This window comes from Diadema antillarum, unplaced genomic scaffold, assembly GCF_040938485.1.
Source record: "Diadema antillarum isolate AM-2024a unplaced genomic scaffold, OU_Dant_1.0 seq00000382_RagTag, whole genome shotgun sequence".
In the NCBI taxonomy this organism is placed as follows: domain Eukaryota; kingdom Metazoa; phylum Echinodermata; class Echinoidea; order Diadematoida; family Diadematidae; genus Diadema; species Diadema antillarum.
The window spans coordinates 1,854,559-1,876,549 of NW_027271380.1; the positions used below are offsets into that span (position 1 = coordinate 1,854,559).

General features: G+C 39.2%; 2 protein-coding genes across 2 annotated transcripts; one reads left to right on the top strand and one right to left on the bottom strand.

The window, feature by feature from the left end:
• Window positions 1–2,919: 2,919 nt before the first annotated feature.
• LOC139731600 (NADH dehydrogenase [ubiquinone] flavoprotein 2, mitochondrial-like) lies at window positions 2,920–13,652 on the bottom strand. The gene is made up of 7 exons (XM_071642489.1): window positions 13,512–13,652; window positions 9,844–9,903; window positions 9,456–9,518; window positions 8,249–8,436; window positions 6,478–6,575; window positions 5,407–5,593; window positions 2,920–4,110 (listed from the first exon to the last, which is right to left on the bottom strand). The coding sequence occupies exons 1-7, from the start codon at window positions 13,548–13,550 to the stop codon at window positions 4,017–4,019; spliced, it is 729 nt and encodes a 242-aa protein (XP_071498590.1). The 5' UTR covers window positions 13,551–13,652; the 3' UTR covers window positions 2,920–4,016.
• Window positions 13,653–15,313: 1,661 nt separating this feature from the next.
• On the top strand, window positions 15,314–20,611 carry LOC139731601 (uncharacterized). The gene is made up of 5 exons (XM_071642490.1): window positions 15,314–15,506; window positions 15,941–16,065; window positions 16,616–16,781; window positions 18,389–18,938; window positions 20,301–20,611. The coding sequence occupies exons 1-5, from the start codon at window positions 15,314–15,316 to the stop codon at window positions 20,608–20,610; spliced, it is 1,344 nt and encodes a 447-aa protein (XP_071498591.1). The 3' UTR covers window position 20,611.
• Window positions 20,612–21,991: the final 1,380 nt, after the last annotated feature.

Here is a 21,991-nt window from a genome sequence, read left to right on the forward strand (position 1 = left end):
ATTTGTCAATGGGTTATAAATGGACATAAATGTAAAAGATTGTGTTTCGAAACTACAATGTATTACACTCAGATGATAGTGAGTCGAAAGTGTAAAAATCCAAAAAGTATATTCCACCATTTGCTCTTGATCATGCATAAAAGATACAACCTTAAATTCAAAAGTAATATATTTCTTAGTTAAGTGTATGCTTCCCTCTTGAATAACCATCTATTAAAGTCCTTGAATCTTCAGGACAGGAATAGTGTTCAGTTCTTTTTTAAAAAAAAAAGTGTATTTAACACTAAATAACCAAGTAATTGTTTGGTCTTCATTAACAAAGTCTAACCAGTCAAAAGAGTGATACAAATATGGTCACAACACTTCAACTTCTCTCAAGAGTAAAAATGATCCACAACTACTTGCTTTGTTACACTAGTTGCATGATGTGGGCATGCACGCAAGCTGGAAGTCACTTTCATTACTCACAATATCTAGCCTGTTCCATTGTTTCAAAAGGAAACCTACAAAATAAATGCTTTTCATACATTTAAACAACTATCTACACCTTGCTTGAGGAATGATTAAGTCTCATTCAGTCCAAACAGTTATTTGATAGACTTAGAATTACAAAATTGTAATCAAAACATTCCATTTACATGCTGTTAACATAAAATGAAACCTCCGAAACATCTGGAAAATTAATTTGGTGTGCCGTATGTTTTTATGAAAATCATGTATGTTATGTAGAAAGTGATGGGTAAATTGTGTCTTTTTTGGTTGATATACACTGTTTAAACATATTTGTGGGGCAACATCCTCATCAGCCAATATTTTATTGCTGAATGAAAAGGTGAGTTATGTGTGACACGTCTGCACTGTTTAAGAAAAATAGGTAAATCGTATAGTAAATCTATATTGGTGAGTAAACAAAGCCGCCAGAAAACTGAATGTGATTGAATATCTTTAGATATGTCATAAGCGATCATTGGGTGGGTGAACAACAAATCTAATTTGATTTTATCCAGAGAAAATCACAAAAATGCAGTGTTAACATCCTTTTGAAGCCTCCGAAACCACTTTTTCTCTATAAAGTGTATGAACTCAAAAAATTATTGCAGTATCATAATGTTTTTATTATTTTTGTTGTCTGTCCATGTCTGTTGATGATTTCATGGCATAATTTGGGGCAGACACTCAAAGAATTTATCAGAAATGTCAAATTAGATGTTTTTGCTGTTTCGGAGGCTTCAATGCGTCTCGGAGGCTTCACGTGTTAACGGAAAATTTGTATTGTCTCCTATTTTCAGAGAGTTTGGCGGATCTTAACTATTTTTGGTCTGTTAGGTTAGGGCCCCATATCCTACATTTTGACATATAGATTAGGTCGCTTCTCTTATCTATATTCATATTATTTGACTAAACACTTTGTTTCGGAGGCTTCAAAACTGCTAACGGAAATTTCACTTGATGGAATAAAATTCTCACAAAATTTCAAATAGCCCTAGAATCATGTAAACTTTGATGTAAGTCTAAAGTTTAGCTGTACCTTACTATTTTCAGCATAAAAGAAAGTAACCAAAACACATCCACTGATCATTACTGTTCATCAAAGTTTGTAAACAATTGTTAACGGAAAATGAAGCCTCCGAAACCTCAAATTTGAAGTCATAGTATTCTAAAACAAAGTGCCAGATACAAACCAAACTAATTTGGTCATTTCAATTGACCATACAACTATGCATTTAACATAAAAAATTAGATCTCTGCAGTTGCTGTAGAAAATTATTAACATTTAAAAAATGTTATATAAATTTCAATGCAACAAAATAGTCATTTTTAGGGTACATATTTGACTGCCAAAACAAAACGCATCAATACCTGGACCTGATTATGCTACCCAAGGTGGCTACTCATAAGGTGACTCACATGGGAAAAAATCTTTGAGATCTGTAAATCTATGTGTTCAGGGTGGGCCAAAAGGCTAAAAATTGAAAGTTACACCCTTTACCGTAAAACTGACCATATATATATATATATATATATATATATATATATATATATATATATATATATATATGTGTGTGTGTGTGTATATATATATATATATATATATATATATATATATATACATATATATGTGTGTGTGTGTGTGTGTTGTGTGTTTATATATATATATGTATATATATATTTATACAGTGTATATTGAAACCCTTGGAAAGACAAGTTCTTACTGTATGATGAATAGTTATTTTTTTGTGCCAGTATGTACTCCAAATGAATAAAGAGCTTTTGTGCAATTCTATTTCACCTCGGCCTTCAGCTTTGGTGAAATAAAAGTGCACTTAGGTTAAGCATTTGTTGTATATATAATCTGGTATAGTGCATTCATGATGACTTACTACATATGTCAAAAGAAAAGGAAAAAATATATATACATGCATACATGAATATATATTATGTATATATATATATATATATATATATATATATATATATATATATATATATATATATATATATATATATAGAGAGAGAGAGAGAGATTTGGAGTCTTTTTAAACACATGTATCCAGACCATTCTATAAGAATCAAGACATGGGATACAGAAATGTAACCTTCTCGATATATCATGCAGTTGAACTAATTCAACCAAAAGAAGAGAAGGAAATCTACACAGAGTAAACTGCAATTTGCCCTTATGATGGCACCCTTGTCATCTCTCTATCTCAAAAGAGCAGCTTTGTCCTTCCTTGCCTAGCTTTGCTCATATTTTGAATGATTGAGATAAGCTTTTGAATACACTATCACTTTCTTTCAAATTTTTTTTTCTCTTTAGGTTACCTAAATATTGTACAGCCAAACATGACAGTGTGTGCAGACACAAGGAAACATAAACAGACAAAAATCACGCATCAATTTGAATTCACATATCGCATATCAGAATTTAATAACATGACTCGTCACATTCGGGTATTTCTCTACAAATTCTGGCAGATAATGGCAGACATATGCACACAGTATCGAGTGAGCCAAGGAGGAAATTTTTGCCAGTGAGGAATAGGAGAGAAAGAAAGAAATGCCATAAGCAGGATAATGCACCAATTGACTGTTTCTAACCAAACAATCATAAATACACATAATCTGAAACATCCTATTACACACCACTGTCAACCCTGAGGCAGTATCTTCAATACAGTAGGCCATCCACACTCAAATTTTCCTCTGGCTCAAAAAGCCCCTCAAGAAAATGGGGTCTTACGAAATAACTGCCAGCTTACAAGCTGAACTAAACTGGACAAGTTTTTGGTACATTGCTGATCAAGACCTTGACATATTGCTCCTGGAAGCCATTTGCATTCCCTAGTTTTAGCAGGGCGTAGACTACTGCATAAGCTGTTATTTTCATGAGGGTTTAATTTTTGTGAATCTGCCAATCACTGTTGGACCGAGATTAACAACACAAAAATATCTTGAACTGACAGGCATCAGTGCATTTATGACAGCCTTGAGGTCAAAATCACAAAAACAGCTTGCAAAAATGTCTGTGACCTCCTCATTCACGAAAATATTTTCAGGCGAAAGTAACAGCTTAAACAGTATCCTAGCCAGAATTCTTAAGGGATTCCACATTCAAGAACATCAACTCTTACCAGATGGTAATAAGCCAAGTGCTTGGGCTGATCCTAAGCAAAGCTGGACATTGCATTTTAGAATGTCAATTCAAAACTGCAAGCTATGTATAATGTGCGACTCACTGAAATTTCACACAAACTGGAGTTGCAAATGGGGTGGTCAGACAATGTTGATATCTGCTCACAAGTAGTGTAGAGGGGAAAATGTGACAAATGATTGTTTAAAAACAAAAACACTAGTCATGTTTATCCTGTAACATTTTGTCTAATACTCAAACGAAAAAGAGCAAAGACATTACAGATGTGAGGGAGAAACTTCTTTTTTCTCCACACATCACAGGCTATTGACATTCAAAACATACATATCTATAATTAGTATTTAACAATAAAAATATCTCCATTTCACAAATCATCTCGAACGCCAAAGCCAGGCCCTTTGGGCGGCTCCGTCAAACTTGTCAGACCGCCCTCTGGTTCCGATGCAAAGCGTTTACGCCTGTTGGTAAGAGAAAGAAATAGGATGCTAGTTGTCAGATATCACAATCAACATTGCCATAATTTCCATATGCCTAGGCTGCAAATCATCACATTGCAACATCTTTTTCAATAATTTAATCACAACTATGAATAAAGAAATTGGCCATATCATAAAAGATATTGTCATGTTTCAATGTGGTTAGGCTTATCATCATTAGTTATAATACTTCTATTATCATCATTCATACCAAAATTATAATGACTTTTGTTATTACAGTGCACTCCCATTATAACGAGCATGGTTATAACAAAATTCTGGTTACAACAAAGCTAAAATTCAGGCCACAACTATATCCTCTCTATGTTTTTTTATTGTTATTTGTTCGATTGTAGCGAAATTTTGACATAACGAAAGAAAACTGCTGGTCCTGAGGACTTCGTTATAAAGGGAGTCCACTGAATCATCATCATTCCCATTACCAGTATCATCAGTGTAACTACTGCTTCTATTACCTATCAAAAAGAAGACATGTGCACAATTTTTTTTTCATGGTTGAAAATTCTATCTGCATAATAGCTTAACAATGTCAAACTCACAGCAGCATCCACACGCTCCTCATTTCCATTAGATTTAGCATGAAAATTACAGCATCACTCATATATAAGTGTTCAGCTGTTCAGGGTTTTTTTTTTTGCTCATTAAGAACTATCAGGTACTTTCAAGTGATCCCTATACTGACATTAACTGATATTTCTTGGTTTTCAGCAAGTTTGCACCCATGACGTAATATTACCAGACGCTTGTAATTAACTGAAATGCCCCCTGCATTGCAGTAGAATCATCTTACACACACCATGAATCTCCTGTAACAGCTCTCTGTGAAACAAATGGCTACTCCTTTCAAAAGAGTACAACTCTTGACCTCCAGCCAAGTGTGTTATCACTATGCCCGTGGCACAGACAAAGATATCTCATATCAAGGGCTACAAAGTGATGGTGAGTAGAACAAGAAACACAAGCTCAGCTTTTAGGAACCAAATCATTTGCACTCGTGAAACGATCAACACTACTGCTCACACAGTTCTCTTACTGATCACTGGTTACATTAAAAGGTCTTATGTATACCCTTTTTGCATTCATTAAAAGACAGTCAAAGCCTTTCCAAAACACTAAGCAAGAGAAAGTCTCACTTCCCTACAGAAATTAGTCCAAGAAGAACAGCTCATAGTCTCTGGCAGGGCTTCTTCCCAGTGCAACACAGGACTTTTCATTATCACATCTCAAAACTGATCGTCTTCTTTTTCTTTAACTAACCTTGGTCCAGCCTTGGGCGTCCTGCCAGCCTTGAGATCATCAATGATTTCTGTCATGTCCTTCACTGACAAGTCCTCGTAGTAGTTGTCGTTAATCTGAACCATGGGTGCATTCACACAGGCTCCGAGGCACTCTACTTCAGTCAGAGTGAACATCTTGTCCTTTGTCGTCTCGCCAACTTTGATACCTGAAGACCAAGAGGGAGCAGCAAACATTATAATCATGCAGTTTTGCTTCAAATTAATGCTTTGCCCAAGTAACGATTGGCAACATGACAGGATTGGTAGTGAGGGGGTGATCGCAAGAGATAAGAATGTAAAATGGATGATCATGGGGGGGGGGGGGGTGGGGGGACTGGGACCGAGATCATCTGTACAAAGACACTAAAGGACACAAATAAGACAAATAATTTGTAGCAGTGACAGATACAGGCATTGCTCAATGAAAAAAACTAAGGACAAAAGTTTGGGATCGCTTTAGTTTGGAGTTACACACAGATTCTGATTCATGGGGGTATATCCTGTTGAACACCGTAAGTTATCTACAATTCAGAATTTTTCATTCATCAGTACTGCTGACATAACTTAATGATTTTATTTATTCGTGCATAGAGTCATTCCCAGCTTTTAAAAATTGTATCGCATTATTGGCACATCATAAAAATATAAGCCTCTCCGTGCAACTGGGAAAATAATCTGAACTCAGAGAGATCTCAATACAAGAGATACATTTTGTTGTAACTCAAGAGGTAAAACACTGTATAAGCTGTTAAATTTCGCAAGGGTAATTTTCGCGAATTCCGGGAATCACAGTTGGACTGCGAATTGAACAACACCCGAAAATGTCACTACGCCCTGCGGTAGTAGTGTACGTATGAAGGCCTCTGTGTCGATTTGTGAAAACAACATCATGCAAAAATGTCCATGACCTCCTCATTTGTAAAAATAACAGCCTACATGTATACAGTATACCAAACATATCTTCAAAGTATACACCATGGTACGGGTGACCAAGGGACAAGTAGAGTGCTGCTGATAAGCTTACTAAATCTCTCACTTGGTGAAACCTTACCTAGCTTTGACTTGATGATGTCCAGAATCGAGTCAGAGTCTCGCAGCATACAGGGTGTCGTTGTGCAGATTTGGATGTGGTACTTGCCCACGGGGTTCCTGCAAAGAAATGAAGGGGGGTGGGGTGGATCAGAATGAAACAAATCATCTCTCTGCACTGGGCATTGCAACACCTCCCAATGTGAATAACCTTTGAATAAGGATAGAGAAAAGACTGCAGCAAGCACCTACTGGCAGCAGCACAAGCAGACGGGCTAAAAGGGCTAACTCGTTAGAGTTGAAAGCACAGAAAGACAGGAGATGGTCAGCAGTTACAAGGAGTGAAAGAAACACTAGCATTAACGTCTTGCTGAATTCAGTAACCTGAAGTGTACACTGACCAGTCCATGCAATGGATAGTGAAAGATATTTTGTGAGATTGTAAAAGATAATGTAAGTGAATCTTCATTTTAATATTAGATTCAAATAAAACAAGAGACCCGCGGGTCTAGCGCTCACCTGAGTATCGCAAGTTCACCTTTCACGCAGTCACTAATCTAAATTATTCACAGCTCTACCAAAATTTGACCAGGCATTCTCAAGTTGAAGATGAAAATGTACAATAAGGGCCCAAATTTTTTAAGATTCCTTAATTTGGGGGGATTGGGGCCCCCTGGGGCCCTCTGGGTGGGGCATGGTGCCCATTTTGATAAATTGAGATCCTGATCCCCTAGGGATGCTACCTGCCAAGTTTGACCCCCCCCCCCCCCCTGCCCCCAAGAGGGGCACCCCTGGATCTCCTATGAACAAACTTGAAACTACAGTCATTAATGTACTCACTCATAGTATTATCTCAGCTCTATAACTTCTGATTCTAGAGAAGATTTTTAAAGATTCCTTCATTTTGGGGGTTTGGGCCCCCTTGGGGCCCCCTGGGTGGGGCATGGTGCCCATTTTAACAAATTGAGATCCTAACCCCCTAGGGATGCTACCTGCCAAGTTTGGTGAAAATGGGTCATGGGGTTCTCAAGAAGAAGATAAAAATGTACAATTTAGGCCCCACTAGGACCCCTCCTCACCCCCCTCCCCTGGGTCCCAAGGGGGGCACCCCTGATTCTCCCATGAACAAACCTGAAACTACAGTCATCAATGTACTAAGTCATAGTATTAACTTAGCTCTATCACTTCTGGTTCTAGAGAAGAAGATTTTTACAGATTCCTTAATTTTATGGGGTTTGGGCCCCCCTGAGGGCCCCCTGGGTGGGGCATGGTGCCCATTTTAACAAATTGAGTTCCTAACCCCCTAGGGATGCTACCTGCCATGTTTGATGAAAATCAGTCTTGGGGTTTTCAAGAAGAAGATGAAAATGTAAAAAGTTTACGCACGACGCACGACACACAACGCACGACGCACGACGGACGCCGGACGAAGGGCGATCGCAATAGCTCACTTGAGCCTTTGGCTCTGGTGAGCTAAAAATGTGCATTTCCCTATTTACATGTAGGACACTTGGACCTGAAAATATCCCTCTAATATGCTGTCAAATTATGAATATCGTAGCCTCAACATACATTGTTTGAATGTGGCAACAACATGACATGACATAATGAAAAACTACAGAATCACCACAGGCTTGTTCTGGAAAATTCCCACCAGGCCTCCTGATTTTGATAATTGTTGTAAAGTTTGCCTACAACATATTTTTGGTTGCCATCAGCCATCAACAAATTGTTCATATACTTGAAAACAACAACATGAACCCTAAAATACTTTTGGAAAAAGAGACCCCTACCTGTTGAACATGGTGTAAAAGGTGGCGACCTCGTACACCCTCATCTTTGGCATATCCAGGATGTCTGCAACTTTGTTCATGGCGGAGATGGGTGTCCAGCCGTGCTGTCTCTGTGCAAGGTCCAGTACAGGAATGACCGCTGCTGCCTTGTGACCATCTGGGTAGTTGGCTATGATGTCATTTACTCTCTGCAAATATTCAAGCAAGTATAACATTATATACAACTTCATATTTGTATAAAATCACTTGGGAGTGGCAATACCATTTTAATATAAAATTCTCTCTCATCTGGGCAAATCTTAGAGATAAAAAAGATAATGGTGGCAGAAATTGCTTAGCCAAACAAAATACAGAAAAAGAAAATGAACTCATTCTCACAATGATAATCATCTACCTTGTACAATCTAATATTCAAAAGCCCACTTCTCCAATATGCACATAATCTTGCTACAGTTCTTTCAATTCCAGTTTCAGCTATTCAGATTGTCAGCTGTGTAAGTCAAATAATTCCACAATATCTTCTTTTATCTCCTTTTTCTTTTAAATGAGTCAGTGCAAGGGGGCTATTGCCTAGCCAAAGTGCTCTGTGCAAATTAGCATACAATTATGTGGTAACACACACTCTTTCACAATCTTCATTACCTCATGGAAGATTTATAGATCCAATTCGCTGATAATCACAGTACTGCTGCTTAAAAACTTGCATTCTGTCTTATCTTTTGGCACCTATCAGCTAAACGCTGCATACCTACAACATCTTCGTTGCTGTGTGTATGGATACTCTGAAATGAACAGCCTTTGCAAGGACACAATAAAAAAACACAACTCACAAATATCCCATTATGTAAAAGCATTCAATCTATGGTATAGTATTTTGCACACAGAAAATGCAAATCCCAAAAACGTGTTTTAAAGATTCCTACAAATTTTAGGGAGAAAGGTAATGATCACTGTGACCATGAAGGTTTTATCTACAGGAACTTTTATGTTAATGTAATATTGGGGAAATACATAGCTTTGAAAATCTTCAGCAATTTAGCAGACAACATTCTACAAATAGTTAGAATATACTTGAAAGCTATCGACATTAAACTGGCAAAGATTTTAGCAGAAATGTAAGCGTCAAAGATGCACTGCACATGATAAATTGTCTCTGTCAAATGTATTTATCAAAGTGGTTTTGATATCCGTGTAGATAGTGACTTACCTTCATATTTTCTGGTGTAAATTCAAATGGTGTGTTGGGATTGTTTTCATCTGAATCTCTGTGCTGTTGGTAGGAAAATAAGAAATATGAGGTACAAACGGGTTGCAAGCATATCATATGTATACTCAGTCAAGGCATATCAGTGCTGGTTTATCAGTGCTACATTTATTGCAGATAATGTCATCTTCTTCGAGCGGTGTAGCAGACATAAAGTAAACACCAAATTTATTGAGCACTTGTTTTTTGCTTGTTTTTCTGCATTCTTCACACACACACACACACACACACACAAATAAACAATTCTTGTACTGGCATAAAAAAACTTGAAATGCTACTTGCATGACATATTTGACCTTAGACATACGTGATCAATGTCTGTACTACATACCACAAACAGCTGATCAGAAGCTTTCACACTGCTTGAATGAATCGCCCTCAGCTGCCGAGCCTGTAAAAGAAAGTAAGTAGGTGCACAATAGGAATTTGACTACTAGTGTAATACACTGAGTGGGAGGAGTATATCAAATGTAAACATGTATTATCAAAATAAAACCCTTTGTAGTCAGGTCGCTTAAAATTTTCAGATTACCATTACACTTGACAATCTCAAAGCTAAAAGCTTCTTGTGGTTTCATATTTGGTAAAACTGTGTGATACCGTACTTCCAAAAATTCCACAGAACTTTAATTTTCTCTGAACCATGAAGTTGTTTTGATTACTAATTAAGTCTATTTAATGACAAACAGTCGTTTGTTTTCTGCTTGTAAAAGACACTATGATTCCTTTATCGAACGGAAACTGCATGTACTGCGTTCAACCAAGCAAGAAACACATATATACACAAGGCATGCCTTTCACACATTGGCACACACACAGACGCACAGTCTGGCATGTATGGATTACACAGAATATGGATTGATTGTTGTGGCAGAGCTCAAAGTGACTTATTACAGTATGTACAGTGTAATGGTAAGGGAAACTCAGTCCGGGAAATCCGCTCATGAGGGGGGCTCCGTCTCACAGGGCACTCTCCCCCTCATGAGCACCTCGGGGTACTTAAGAGGTTCCCTCCCCGCCGCGCTCATGAGGCCTCCTCTTCACTTCTCACCCACCTCACATCTGATATAAATGGTCGCAAGTTCACACTGTAGCCCGAATAGATGCCATGCTTCGCACGGCGTCCCCGTGCGCCAGCACGGCCTCAGACGAGCTGCCGATGTACCAATCTTCAGAGACCCCTTAAAACACAGCTACAAGACCACAACACTTTTGAATGCAACTGCTGATGTTGAAAATGCCTACATTCTCAATTCAAATTTCACGAATTACTCACGTGAAAAATAAAAATGCATCCATGGACTATAAGCATGATATATTAGTCCATAAGGGAGCCCTCACGTATCGTAAACTGAGCAAAAATTGCAATTTCAAACCGGAAAGCTGACTATCGTCGCAGCACGATTCAGAATACATAGGCCCCAGCTTTGAACGATGCAAAAATTGTGCGCAAAGATAATAGAGCGCCGCATAGCAGTGCACATGCATCTTGCAATAACCCAATTCGAGGCTGGAACCACGGTGCTCCATGCGCACGCTGCATTTCTCGCCCGCACGGTCAACAGCGCCACCTTTTCCCATTGTTTTTGCAGTGCTGGGACTAAAGTTACATTTCGAATCACTGCCATTTACTGAGCGAGCGTATATGATATGCAAATCTTCATTTTTGGTAAGTTGTAAATTCTGTATATTAATATCGATAGCAAAAGACGAAAGCTAAATAGATCAAGTTTTCATCCTACAAAGTCCGAGTACCGGTAACAAATATGGTGTAATAAATTCAGAATCATGTCAGAGCCCTGGAATTTGGAGATTGCGTGGCCTCCAGTAGGCACAGCCCTGTCGCGAAACTTGTGTACAGTGACAGGGCTGCGTATAGTTAGTTCGCACTGTGAATTTTTGTTACATAGACATGTACGTCCACTCTCCATGATGAGAAGAAGAAAAGAATCTATTTGTTTTGAGAAAAATCCAGTTTTAATCAAAACAAATACTAGTAGATTGAAATTTTTATTCTTCTCATCATGGAGAGTGGACATGTGTGTGTATATCATGTGTAACAAAAAATCACAGACAGTGCCAACTTAAGGCCATGTAAATTATAAATATACCAGATGTGAGATGGATGAGGTGAAGAGGAGGCCTAATGAGCACTGCGCGATCGGGGAGGGAGCCTTGCATCTAAATCGGATTTCCCAGACTCATGAGACTGAACTGGAACTTTTACAAATATGTTTACGAAGCAAAAAGAAAATGAAAACACTTGAATGAAATGCATGCAAAAATTGTTTGTGTAATTACGGATGTGCATCAAAATTTTGACTAGACCCCCTTGCATAGTCTATGGTGTGCACCATTAAATTTTACAGACGAGACCGAGCCGAGTCCAAGGTCCAAACCAAGTGTGCATCACTTTCACACCTTGGATAACATACCTTGGATGTGGGCATATTAGACTTAACTTATTTGCCTCTCGGTGCCGACATTACATGACATTAATAATTTTTAGTTAGGCACTGTGCAGAATATTACAACATGGACAAAAAAATATCCCATCCGGGTTGTATTTGTTCTTGTCTTGACTCCAGAACATCTCTAGGTTAGACTTGAAACTATTCACGGATGGGCTGTCAACTACAAATGATGGCAACTTGGTATCATCAGCAAAGAGCTTAACTTCACATCTGCCACTTAACAACACATCAGGAAGGTCATTTACGTACAAATTTTCAGCGTTTTACTTTATCCATCTAAGGTGACTGAGGAGTGCGTCAGAAACCACGTTATAATTATGGTCATCAAAAAAAAGAAGAAGAAAAAACAGCTACAACGCTGAGCAGAGGGTGAGAAGCTGAAACGGTTTTTATGTAAATTTAGTCGAATGAATGATCAAGACAAAGATTGTCGTTTTGTTTTTGCTTTTTATTTAGGTATTGGGTTGTGCATGGTATCTCAGTTCGGGAAACCCACTCACAAGGGGGGCCCCTCCTTATAAGTAACCCGTCCCCCTTATAAGTAACCCCGTCCCCCTTATAAGTAACCCCCGGGGCACCCCTTATAAGGAGTCTCCACGCTTTTTTGCAATGCAACGCGAAAATGAAAGGACTGCGGCAATTCGCTTGATTATGTCCATAAAGCTTCACAAGTTTCCTAGTTACTCACGAAATTTGAGCAAAATCGGTTTGAGGCATCATATATAAAATCATGGATTTAAATGCGATGTCAAACGACCCATGCGAATGCTGAAATGCGAGCGATTACTGGCGCGAGTGTCGCCAGGCGCGGCGGCGCGGCAATGCTTGAGTGCAGACATGGCGACTGAGTACGGAGACTTTCGTACTCAGTCGCCACGTCTGCACTCAAGCATTGCCGCGCCGCCGCGCCTGGCGACACTCGCGCCAGTAATCGCTCGCATTTCAGCATTCGCATGGGTCGTTTGACATCGCATTTAAATCCATGATTTTAGATATGATGCCTCAAACCGATTTTGCTAAAATTTCGTAACTAGGAAACTTGTGAAGCTTTATGGACATAATCAAGCGAATTGCCGCAGTCCTTTCATTTTCGCGTTGCATTGCAAAAAAGCGTGGAGACTCCTTATAAGGGGTGCCCCGGGGGTTACTTATAAGGGGGACGGGGTTACTTATAAGGGGGACGGGTTACTTATAAGGAGGGGCCCCCCTTGTGAGTGGGTTTCCCGAACTGATCTTGTGTAGGAAAGGGGAAAACTCCAGGATTTTAAACTTACGATGGATCAGGGTTTGTCGTGGCATAAAGTATGCCTGTGAGAATTACAATAAAAGCAGCACTCATGGTGAGATAATAGCAGGTAAATTAGATCTCTAATTTAAAAATGAATTTATCTAGCGCTGCGCGCTGCGCTGATCACTCTGCGAGTATTCCACTACATAGATTTGAAGGTACGGGACTGCACACTCAACACGTATTACGTAAAGAAGACAGATGTGTGTGCAGTTATCTGCAGAAAACTGAACTTACTGATGATCGAACAAAGGTTGCAAGAGGTAGTCTGATCATTTTGCTTGCAGATTTTTCTACGTTAGTGTTGATACTGGATTGCAAAGACAAAATTCCAGGTGTTATTCTCGGAATTCGGCACTAGACACTGCCAGCGGCCGAAGAAATTGTTCCATGAGTAATTGGTATTGTGAAATGATAAGAGTGGATTGAAAAATAATGATTCATCAAAATACCCTCAATATAAATATCAGAATTGAAATTATATATTTTTAGTCTGTTTCGTTTCATTCAAAAATTATTCATGAATCAAATTTTTTTGCAATTTTTGACACATTTTGTTAGAGCCGGAGAAATTTTAGACAAACTGCGCATGCGTGATTGTATTACATAATTGGTGTTGTGGGTCGATGTTGCTAGAGACGCTCCGTATCCCGTCCACGTCCGTACATACACGGTAGGACTATAGAGAACGAAACACGTCAACGACTGTGATCTATTGGGAGTGAAACATTTCAGTGAACTTGGGCATGATTGTGATACCTGTGTGATCAAGCGCTGTAAGTGTTCTATAAAGATTGATCACGTTCTTTAAATGGGTTAAAAAACGTGAGAGGTTAGTTAGTGAGTAGTGTACTACTACTACTAGTAAATTTACTAGTCTAACCTCTCTCGCTCTCTTCTAAAACGTTAACGCAAGTTTAGACTCTGACTGCAGAGTGTTTTTGGGATCTAGCTAACACGTTAGACCGGGGTCTAGATCTACATCTAACTGTTAATACTCTTAATTCTAACTAAATTTAATTGTTAGAGGTCTAGTAGTGAATCTATGTCCCCTTTCCGCATTGTCGACATTGATTTGATAACTTTCAATATGATGAAACAGTGTGAATGTTATTTTAGGGTCTTAAAATAGAACGAGAAGCGGACCCAGTTTGCGGCAGGTTAACGCCTTTTCAAGGGTATTTAGTAGCATTCTGGTAAAACGGGCAACAGAAATTATTATTATTATTATTTTTTTTTTTTATTTGAAGAGGTACCAAAGGCCTCTTCAGTGTTGGTACAGTTGTACCTTCCAGAAGGCTGCCCTACCAATCATCAGAAGGTCAAAGGTTGCACCTTCTTGTAGGGTCCAAAATGCTGTATGCCTGGCAGCCTGATTTTTATTTGCACGCACATACGGTATGCCTTTGGTCTTTACTGTGGCTATGCATTTGCAATGTCTCACAGACCTATTGTCTATGTACCAATATTTCTACTTCTTCTTTTTTTTTTTTATAAAGATGAGATTGTGGTATTCAAGTGAATACAATGTAGACCCTAGTAACTATCCAGCAAAAACAGTCACAAGGGTGCCTTCAAAATTAAAGATAGACTATTTTGAATCACATCCTGATTCCAAAACTGCTATTTTCTACCAACTATAACTTAATAAGCAAATCTCTTTATAACTGAGATGGTTTTGAATGTGAATCTGTAAATAGAAATACAGTGTAGATATATGTTCTAGTCTAGAAAACATACTGTAGTCATAGACTATTGAATTGACACACAGTATGCATATCCCATTTATCATACACTGCAGTCTACAGAATCTTGCAATGCAATCAAAGTGTAACATCTTCATGTAATTTACATGTTTATATACCTCGTGTTGTACACATTTGCATGTCTTTGTCACAGATGAGAACATGCCTTCATGGAATGGGATTGAGTACCCGGTACTTTCTCTGAAACAGGATCAGGAGAATCATCGCGTGTAATCAGACTACATAGGCAAGCATTGCTGTGCTAAGAACGCAGGTTACACACAACTCTCAAAGATGGGGGACAAACCGGGCAGCACCAAGGCCTACAAAGGAAAGTTCTTTGACCTTCGTGTGAAGCTCTTCACGGAGGAGGTGTTCGTCATGAAGGAGATCTACAATGAGATGAAGGTGCGGGCTCTGAAGGCCAAGATGGAGTTCATCACAGGGGTGCCAAGCCACCTCCAGCGCTTGACGTATCTTGATGAAGGTAGCTATTATACATTCTTTTGAAGAATCGCAGCTGCATGAGAGATAGTGTATACTCTTTTCTGTATTACATAGTGCAGATAGACATCTCGATTCCCTGCTGTGACATCTGATTATCTTAACCCTTGATACTGAATTGCATGTAATCAGCTTTGACATTTTAAACTCACTGAATTCCTGCCTAATACAAAGCATTTTTGCCAAAACTGTTGTACATTATTAAAATACACTGTACAATATTTTGTTATCACCTCATCTGTTAGTTGCAGCTTACAGTGCCATTCACCTTTGTTTATTTCTTATAGATTCAGGGGGGGGGGGCAGGAGTGCTTTAATAGCCTTTAGCTCCTTGCTAGTCATTTCATGCATTGCCTGACAAATTCTATTACATGAGATCACTATGGCTAAACCCAGATAAACTTCTCTCTTCTCCAGCTGACATGATGGATGATAGTGATGTCAGACACCATGACATCGTGCCTGGTGCGATAATCAACATGGACGTCTGGAACACGTGGAAGAGTCTCATTGCTTCAGCGGCAAAAGGTGATATCCACCAGGTAGGTCAGGTCGCCACTGTATCTTTTTATTGAAAAGATTCTCCAACATGTGCTTGAGACCCCTCAGTTTTGATCTGCCATCATTACCAGGCAAAAGTCACAAACTGTATTGCAGTGCATGACATACGCCTGGGTACCCTGTAACATAAACTTGACTTTATGTGAGAGTCAGTCAGCTGTTATAGGATTCACTCATCATGTCGAAGCTAAAACATTTGCTGCATTGTCAACTGTTCGGTTGGCAAAGCATCAGAGGCAAAAATAGAAAAGCATTTCTTCAAATCTATCAATCAAAGAGAGTCAAGGCTTTTGATGGTATCTTTTACCTTGACATGTGGTGTGTCTGATAAATGATCTGGAAATATTGTTAGCCTTTTAGTTTAGAGTTTCTAGCTGATTTTGAAAGACAACATCTTTCGGACATATCAAATTGCTTTAAACATTAATCACTTTTTTATTTTACCTAAGTATACACAGTATCACAAATATTGGAACAGACTAAAATTTTGAATACGCATATATCCCTTGTGACATGTCGCAATCTATCCAGGTCATGAAATTGGGAGTGACAAAGGACACAACGTACGAGACGCCGTCGTCACAGATGATGCGAGAGAAATCAAAGCAGGCCTGGATTGCAGACAGAGCTTTTGTAGCACTCTGCATTGCAGCTCACAGGGGGCATGTTAACCTTGTACAGAGGCTTATTGTAGGAGGTAAGTACATGAGGGGAAAAACTTCACACAAATCTCTTTTATAGGGAGATTTACTGCGGACCAGTCCTGAGCAATATTCATTTATAAAATAAAGTTGAATCTTGAAAAAATCTTGAATCTACAAAATTTTTGTGTTAAAAAGATGTGTAGTACTGATACCAAGTACATACTTGTATATCTGGTACTTTATAGATTGATTGTTTGATGATGCTAATTATGAAGCCTAATCTGTCACTTCTGGACCATTTTCTGAAGAGCTGTCAAACTAATCCAATGTCCTATATGATGAAGCTTGGTTTCTAGATAAGAAGAGTCATTTCTCCTGTAGTTATATTTCATTTTCATTTCTACAAAAATGAGCTGGAAGTGTTTATTAACCCTTAATGCACGGATATGTTTAATAGATTTTGTCTCTTGATTTTTATGCCTCCGCAACGAAGTGGCCGGAGGCATTATGTTTTCGGGTCGTCCGTCCGTCCGTCCGTCCGTCCGTACGTCCGTCCGTACGTCCGTCCGTCCCGTTTTGTTTTTGTCGATATCTCAAGAACCGTGTGGTGGTTTTACATCAAACTTGGTATGAGGGTATATCCTTGGGGGATAATACTTTGTGTGGATTTTAGGGTCACAGGGTTAAAGGTCAAAGGTCACAGGTTATTTTGTGAAAAAAAATGAAATTTCATGTTTTTCTCCATATCTCGCAAATGGTTCAAGGTATCTTCATGGAACTTAGTATATATGCTTGTACCGATGGGCAGTGATTATCTAGGGAAGTTGGGGGTCATGGGTCAAAGGTCAGGGGGTCAAAGGTCAAGGTCAATTCCTCAAAATATCACTACTTTCCTTAAAATGCAATATGCCTGAAGGTTGTTTTTTTTTAAACTTGATGTATGGCATGTATTACCCAATATATATTTTTGGGGAAGTTTCTTGCCAAAAGGTCAAAAGGTAAAAGGTCAAGTGAAAGTGCTAAATTGCACTTTTTCCTCCATATCTCGAAAGTAACTCAAGGTATCATCATGAAACTTACATATTTATGCATGTTCAACCTAACAGTGATTCTCTTTGGAACTGTGAGGTCAAAGGTCAAAGGCCAGGTTTAGATAATGCTATTTTCCCATTTGATACTGAAATTATACTCTTTCTCAATACCTTGAAAATTACTCAATGCATAAACTTATAAAAGCGTCAAAAGTCAAGTAAAAATCATCAGTTCCCCAAATACCTGCACTCTGACATTTTAATCATTCATCCAATTGAACCTAGTTCTAGGAAAGTGAACATTCAGCACATTTGTGTCAAACCTGTCATTTTAATATTTTGCCAATTGTGTGAAACTGTCATCACACATTGTCAAGACATTGTACTATAGACCTATTAGGAGAACCATGCATTATGGCGGAGGCATATCAGTAGCCGTAGCGATATATCTAGTTTTTAAGTTGTAGCTGAATTTGATCGTGTAAAAAAACAAAAGAAAAGAAAAAGAAAAGATAGCACAGGTGTAACATATGCCAGTAGCCCTGGAAAAGGGAGGGTATTTGCCAACATATTCACTGGGCAGAATGAAATTTCAAATTTCATTATCCTTTTTCCCAATGTGAATCTAGGGGCAGATGTTCATGCAAAAACAGCCAACGGGCGGACTGCACTTCACATAGCCGCCGCCCAGGGTAAGAACAATGCTGTAGAAGTCTTACTGAACAATGGAGCCACGATAGACGACCCCGACATCGAGAACAAATCACCGCTGGTCCTGGCGGGGCTGTGGGGACACAAATCGTGCGAGAGGCAGATCTTCCTCTACCAGTGGCAACAGAGGGCAGCCAAGCAGAAGCCCATCGCCAGGACGACGGGACGCATGGCGCACCAGATGTACGACTCCAAGCTGAAGACGTGGATGAAGGGCGCGTACTCGCAAATGTACACCGCCAGGATACTACCACCCGGCGAGTTCTCAGGGAGCGGGCTGGACGCTCCGAGGCGGAAGCATCGGCCTGGTTCCGCTTCCAGTGGCTGGGCGAGTGATGGCGATGCTGAAGATGATGGCTGGTCCTTGGCTGATGGAGAGGAGGTTGGGACACAAGTACGGTTGGGGATGGAGACATTGAAGAATGTCCAGGCAGCTGAAGCAGCCAAGAATGCTGGCAAAGGGCAAAAGTGAGTTCATCCCCCTCTATATCTCTCTTCCTTTATTTTGCTTTGGCTCTCCTGGCTTTTCTCTTTCCACAGTTGTATCTTATTGTAACTGCTAGATCAAATTTTATGTCATTTACAACTGACTACACTTTAGTGAAAGAGACATCACTACAACTTGAAATCCATCTGCTCTGCCAGCAGCTAGGATGAGGGGGGGGGTAAACAATATTCTGCTTCTCATTGTGTTTCCCTTGATGAATGTTAGTGGGCAAGAAACTACAATTGATGTTGTAACCTCAGACAGATATGATTAACTTTTCTCCTGATTAACATATATCTGAACATCTTAAGTAGAACACAACAGGGAGTCGTTCTTTTTCATTCTGAGAAAGCGATAGAGAACATGGAAGTTAAGCATCTTCCATGAAACAGACAAAATGTTGAATCCTGTGCAATGCCTCTTATGACAAGGTATAGCACTTGACATAGAGATTGTACGTTGCTTGTTAAATGCTAGCATTAGGAAGAATTTTAGAACAAGAAAATGAACTTACTTTTTTATATCCCGGTAGAGTTTTCACACAATGTTTGCTCATTCATTGCTTCTGACACATTGTATGCATATTATAATTTCACATTTCACACTGCTTACATATTTAGGAAACCAACGAAAAGGAGGAATTACTCTTGTACAGGTAGAAAAACAAATTTTAGTATAAGACCTCCACGCAAAGCAGCAGACCAGGTAGAACAAAATATTTCCAGTTCGTTAAAGAAATGCGAAGAAAGTAGTGTATGCGTATCATCAAAGTTGGTGCTTAATAAACCACTCAAATTAACTAAATCATGTGGTCACAGGGTATGAAAGCCAACTATACTCTGTTGGAGATATTTCGCATTTCATGACATTTAATACTGAAACATAGTTTTTGATCATGTCCACTATGTGTATGGGTAGTTTTGAAAAGAGCTGTTAGAGGACCAGTTTGAGAGGATAAGTAATGCGGCTGAGGAAAAGATGGTAGAAAGTAGCAGTGAGAGGTATTGTAGGATAAAATGAGGAAACAATATCTTCTTTCAATCATGCTACAGTGCACTACCGTTATAATAACGAACACGGTTATAACGAAATTCCAGTTACAATGAAGTGAGAATTCAGACCTCAAAATTATCTGCTCTATTTTCTTTCACTGTTTATATGTTCGGGTGTAATGAAATTTTGATATAACGAAAGAAAACTGCCGATCCCAAGGACTTTGTTATAACGGAAGTCCACTGTATACCTCAAGTGTGTTGAGTCCCATCTTGATTATCAACTTGATTATCAACATGTTCCATATCTATGTCCATGTTGTGAAATGTGCTTGTAATCCTTTTCCACAGGGGTGCCAAGGCCAAGGCAGAGAAGGGGCGCGACCGCAACTCAACGTTCGATGACTGGCTGGCCCGGAAGCAGAACATAGAGCGGGAGAAGATGAAGGGGAAGAAGAAGGCCGACGCCCGGCAGAAGATGATGGATGAGGACAAGAAGAGACTCAACGCGGGCAAGGAGCCGACGAAGGTACCGAAAGGCGGCAGGTACGGCCAGAATCCCCGCAGCCCCGACAGGAACACGCCGGACGACACCGGCTTCGACATGATGAAGCTGAGGAAAGAGATGGGGATCTTCAACCCCATTCAGATCCAGAACTGAATCTTTTTGGAGGTTCATGCTGTATCATGATTTGGAGTAATCGATTTAAGACTGGGAGGAAAAAAATATGTCTCCCGAAGACAAAGAGTGACTTTTAAGCCTGCTCCTCATTGGTTCATTGAGTGCAAATGTCAAGACGATTAAAATGCATTCCATGAAAAGAGCAACATTTTCTCAAAGATGTAGTTGTGGGCTTTGTGGTCAAACCTGTTTGAGGACTGGGATGAGTGCAGCAGCGTCAAAGCTTGAAGGAGATGAAGTTTCTGATGGTTTGCTATACCCAGAGAGAAATTAGACTGTCTCATGTCTGATAATAAACCGATAGACCATGATGCATGTGTATGTATGTGGCCCAACTCATGTTTAGATTAGCTTTACTTTTCTGTGTAGCGCTGTGACATGTAACATGGCATGCATACTGCATGTTTTTGTGTTTTTCTGCCTTGGAAAGTACCACAGGACTGCTAGTATTCCTTGGTGATTCAGACAGACTTGGGCTAGCATCTCAAAGACCTGGCACAACAGCATGGGGATATCATCGAGTGGGAAAGCTGGCCCGATTTGGGTATATTCGAGATCGAGTCCCCTTAAAGGAACATTCCAGACGATTTTCATAATTTCTCATCATCTTGTACATAAATCAATAGCCCCATGTATAGATTTGTGGAATTTATTAAAGTTCTTGAGTAGAGAAACAATACTTTGAAAAACCTTAAACAAATTACACTGAACAAGGATGATGACATAGGAGGTTCACATATTTCAGAAATGTAGCTCAGTGTAATGCTTGCGAGTTCACCTGTGTATAATCTACTCATGCCTTCTTCTTTTGTTCTGCTTCCTTGAGCCCCAACTCACACATTCTTATGGTGACCCTGCCATGTCATCATCCTTGTTCATGGCAATTTATTATAAATTTCGAAAATATTCTTATTCTTTATCCCGATTATCATAAGTCCTGAAACTCTGTCCTCAGTTTAACTGATTTATAGTTATTCAAATGTAAAAATCTGAAAATTATCCGGAGGTCTCCTTTAATTAATTATGTACAGCTTTATCACTGATGTCTCTGTAAGTACACACACGGAAAAAAAAAAAATCTTGACTTGAGTCGACCGTAACCAATTAGCATATTTTTTTATGCACATATTTGCTATTCAGGGATTTTTAATGTACCCTAGTGGGCAAGGAATGAATCAAGACTTGCCAGATCGAGAGCATCATGTCACTGACATGCATCTTTCTCTTCATCATTCTACAGAAGGGATATGTGAATGCGAGAAATGCAAGTCAAATGAAACGTTTGCCTGGAATAACGTGGAAATTGAAAACCTGTTACTTCATTTATGTTGGGAGCAAATCATCCATATCAGGCCAGACA